At 35.7% G+C, this 4644-nt stretch overlaps 1 protein-coding gene across 2 annotated transcripts in view; it reads left to right on the forward strand.

The window, feature by feature from the left end:
• Positions 1–4644, forward strand: part of LOC106874900 (INO80 complex subunit B) — a 17698-nt gene that overhangs the window by 499 nt on the left and 12555 nt on the right. The window contains exon 1 of one of the 2 annotated variants that reach the window (XM_052976614.1): positions 1519–1540. The exons of the other annotated variant lie outside the window; for it this stretch is intronic. Within the exon in view, the coding sequence (XP_052832574.1) occupies positions 1534–1540 (7 nt within the window). The 5' untranslated portion in view covers positions 1519–1533. Of the gene's footprint in view, positions 1–1518; positions 1541–4644 lie in introns of those variants that run through there. 2 annotated transcript variants of the gene reach the window in all.

A 4644-nucleotide genomic window follows, 5' to 3' on the forward strand; every position in this document is an offset into this window, starting at 1 on the left:
TGGGGTCGATTTGCTCGACTAAAGGCGGTACTCCAGCATGGCCGCAGTCAAATGACTGAAACAAGTAAAAGAGTAATAGGGACAGTTTCAATTCAATCATTGTTGTTGCTGATGTTTACTGTATCTGCGTCCGGTAAAAACTGACCATTTCAATATCATGTCTAAGACAACATCATCTAATGCATTTGTTCTTCCTTAAACGTTGTAGATTGTACAATCCGAGTGAGATTTTTGGCTATCATTCCCGGTACTTTAGACCAAACAACTTTTGGAATTCCTCACTGGCTCCATTGAATCGTTGTTATGCTTTGAGATTCAAATGGCAACATCGGTTAACCGAGCTCTTCCTTCCGCCGCCAAACTCCTAGATATTCTTAATCAACACATCTTACCATAGGCAGATATCGATATATGTCAGAGTGACAAAGAAACGAGGAAGGTATCAAGTGGTCGTGAGATGTGCTGAAAACAACAACTAAATCGCCACGAATTCCCGTAAAAGTTTTCTGAAAATTCCCAAAACTAAAAAAGTTGCGAGGGGTTATATAAGATGCTTAAACGAGAATTCCGTCCGCCTCACCATAGAACATATTTATTAACTATTTCTGACGAAAGTACAATTAATTCTTTTCCTTTAATTTTACACAAGAGCTAACTGAATTTTTAATTCCCACCACTACCACATTCTCTGAGTGTATCCTCCGTTAACCTTTAGAATTATCAAAACGACCAATGATTTTCCTTTTTCGTTGGTTAGATTTTCGAATTTTCTTTAACAAAATAATTCATTAGTTAGTGGCTTTGCAGATCGAACTAAAAAAGAAAAGAAAGAAAGACAGACCACGAAGTTTGCTGCATGCAGTATTCGACATTAAAATGATTCAGTCCACCGAAGTTACTGATGCGAAACCTTATTGATGATGCATTGCGAACTTTGGGTTGGCATCTGGACACTACCGCGATGTTAAGTGACCCAGCGGCACTCACTGACATAATCTGGTAATTTTCCTGAGTGAGAAAGAAGAAAATTTTAGATTGATAAAATATTGCAAAGAGCAACAGTGTGTCTGTGTGTGTATATATGTGTGTATATGTTTGCTTTTGGTATGTGTCTGGAGGTTCTACAGAGGTCGTTTAGTCAGTCCTTGGTCAATCCAGATCGGGCAAGAGCTATGTTCAAAAGCATTGGCATTTCGGCCATGGCCATCCGATCGTTGTAGGAGTTGATACGACTACATTAACGTACCGTGTTTTTTCCCTTTACTTTCTCAAGACGGAAGGATATGATTTGAGGGAAATCCAAGTCCTCTTTCTGACAAGTCGAGCGTCTACGCAGCGGCTTCCCTCTTTGGCTACAGAGTTTGTTATCGTTTAACCCCTGGCCAGATCTAATGGAACCAGGATTACATTGTCCAATGTGTCCGTAACTTCCTTTAAGACTGTAGGGATGCGATTTGCGAAACAATTTGGCTGTGATTTTTAGCAGGTCGAGCGACCACGTTGAGGTTCCCTCGTCAGATATTGAAGTTTTCCATGACAGGTAAATGAATTCCATTCAGTTTCATTTACATTTATTCGCCGAAAGTTTTGACATAGTTACAAGACTGGACTAAAAGTTAATAATCATGTTCAAGAGTTAGTTTCGTTATAATAAGAAAATATGTACATACATTTGTATTTAGTCTCTTTGGAATTATATAGACCCCCGGGACTGTATATCACACAAGGTTCTACATACGTTGGCGTTACTACATAAGTGTTTCCCTTCACCGAGTTTATTTTTTAAAAACTTTCTGAAAATGGATATTTTTTTAAAAAATGGAATCCAAGTCGGTGTGTGTGTGTGTGTGGGGCACATTTATGTAGTTATGCCTCTACGTTTTTGATTAGCCTCAAGTTAACGAGGTTCCGATTTCTTGTCTGGAATGTCTACCTTCGAATGTCTACCTTATTGGTTTTCGTAATAGAAATTTTGGAATAGCTGTCCGTCGAGGTCCCATATCTCAAAGGATAGGGAAAAAGGCTACGGAATTGAACCGGAGAGGGCACAGTATTCTGTTGTTTGAAACAAATGAATACTAAAACATGATGGGGACGAAAAGTTGTCTCCCTCCCTTCATCATTCTAATATAGGATTTCAAATGATTTCTTACGTCATATGGGACTTCGAGGGAATTCCCATGAGATATGGAACCTCAAGGGTATCGCTATTCCAAAACTCCACCTTGGTTTATGCTATCCTTTCGAGTCACCAAGTGGTCATACCTTCACCAAGTGTCTCCTCCCCCGACTTTGTTTCCTCATAACTTTGAGAAAAAATGGGAATATGTATATGAATAATTTTTACAAATACCTTTCAGATGGCAGAGGTTATCCTGTGCAACTAAAACCCTAACCCTAAACACCGGGTGTGCGTATTCTTTACCTTCACCTTGTAGATTACGATTATATTGGAATTTAATATGGAAAAAAAAATGGTGGGTGAACATGTAGTTACATATCGCATATATCTACAAAATGAAAGGGAAAATCTTGGGAAAATGTGATGGGACTGTACCCAGCATTTTTTTTTTTACTTATTTGGTTCATCCGAAGAGTATTTGAAAATTTTATTAAAACTATCCATTTCTCTGAAAGTTCTGAGGAAATAAAGTTGACGGGGCATTTGTGATGTCACGAAGTGGGGTTCTTTTTAAAAGCCGTTTATATCAATTAAATATTATTGAGAAGTACTTCAGACATTTGACCGACTGCCATCGTTTTCTCAGTCATCGATATTTCTAGAAAGCTTTACTGAATTTGTCATGTCTGTCCCATCTGCAACATGCTTGGAAACCATTACTCTCCTTTCGTAATATTTCCTCATCATTATTATTAATATTAATAATTTCCTTTCCTTAACGTAAATCCGTTACCCCGAATTATAACAAACTCCATCTTCTCTAAAATAAATATATGGATCAAGCGAAATGATTTCTATGGCAACAAAATGGATAAATAAATATTTATTCTTTTACTTGTCTCAGTCATTTGACTGCCTCTATGTTGGAGCGCTGCCTTGAAGGGTTTTAGTTGAACAAATCAACCCCTAGGACTTATTTCTTAAGCCTAGTACTTATTCTATTGATTTTTTGCCGAACCGCTAGGCTATATATATATATATAATAAATGAGTATATGCATATATACGTACATGTATGTACATACTTACATCTACCTGTATATATAGATGCATATCTGGGTACAGGACATTGCAAACAAAGCGTAGACAAAATGATAAACGAGTACAGATGTATGTATATAAAACTTTTAAAATATAAAGGTTGTGTCTATATAATACATGTGCGCGCTCGTATATATGTGTATGAATATGTCCGTATATATATTTGCATGTATACACATATATATATGTATGCATGTATGTGTGTATGAATATATGTATATATGTGTGTATATATATATATATATATATATATGTTTGTCTCTTGTAAAGAAGTGGTGATTTTAACAGATGAATCTTATCTTCGTTTTGTTGTCAACCTGTTGAACTTTGTTGCCATAGAACTAAAACAATATAACAAAAAAAGAAAGCAAATGTAAAACAAATAAACTTAAATCGTTCCCGCAAATTAAATTTTTTCATTAAAAAAAAAACCCCACACAAATTATACAACCGGGGGCAGAGAAGACACCAGGTAACGACCTTCATTTATTTTTGTGTCCAATATATTTCTAAAATTGCCATCAGCTTTTATATTTTTTGAAAGACAAAACATCCTAATTTGCTGCCAACTTCGACTTATTTTTCGACATCCATTTCTATATCTGAGCCGTTGTCCAATTTAAGGCTCAACTCTGAGCTTTTAATAAGCATTTAAACCCTTCGGACTGTTGGGGGTTTAATGTTATTTTATCATTACTATTTTGTAGTTGATTTGTCCCAGTTTTTATCACGTCTACACATATATAAAAAAAAAAATTATCTAGTCGCTTAATTATAGTGTTTATCATAAATGGGACTTAATTTTTATTTAATAAAACTTATAGATTATTGAAGACTTCTTGTATTAATTTTTGCTTTCTTTCTTTCTGTTACAAATCTTTTCTGTTCAATGGCATGTTTAACCCCAGGCCAGCCGTGACTAAGAAGACCCTATGATCATCAAAGTCATGAGAAGGACGAGTTAGGTTGTCCTGTTAAGGCCTGACCGAATTACTATTAATTTAATGTGACCTATCTTTATTTAAGGCAACGTAATGGTTAAGACTTGAGGGAAAATTGGCTGCTATTTCTAACCGCTTGAGCAACCAACCGCGCGGCGGTTCTCTCGTTGGTTCCATTTCTATGTAGTAAGTGGTACTTCTGGGATGTTTCAATGGACACATGGAAAATTGGAATGCTGCCGTTTCTGAAATAATTTTCTAGAGGCCCAAAAATGAAATTACAAATGCAAAACCGTAAATATAGATATATTTGTTTGTACAGTTACGTTTCCATCGTCTCTATAATTTATTTCATCACCATTTGATTTGAAAACATTATTGAGGAAACATTTGACAAATGGTACCAAAAGAAGAACGTTTCTGGAAAGTTTAAAACACATTAACATTTCCATTTTCTTATTTGAAGCTGGAAATGTCATCC

The sequence above is a fragment of the Octopus bimaculoides genome, chromosome 25 (genome assembly GCF_001194135.2).
Source record: "Octopus bimaculoides isolate UCB-OBI-ISO-001 chromosome 25, ASM119413v2, whole genome shotgun sequence".
In the NCBI taxonomy this organism is placed as follows: domain Eukaryota; kingdom Metazoa; phylum Mollusca; class Cephalopoda; order Octopoda; family Octopodidae; genus Octopus; species Octopus bimaculoides.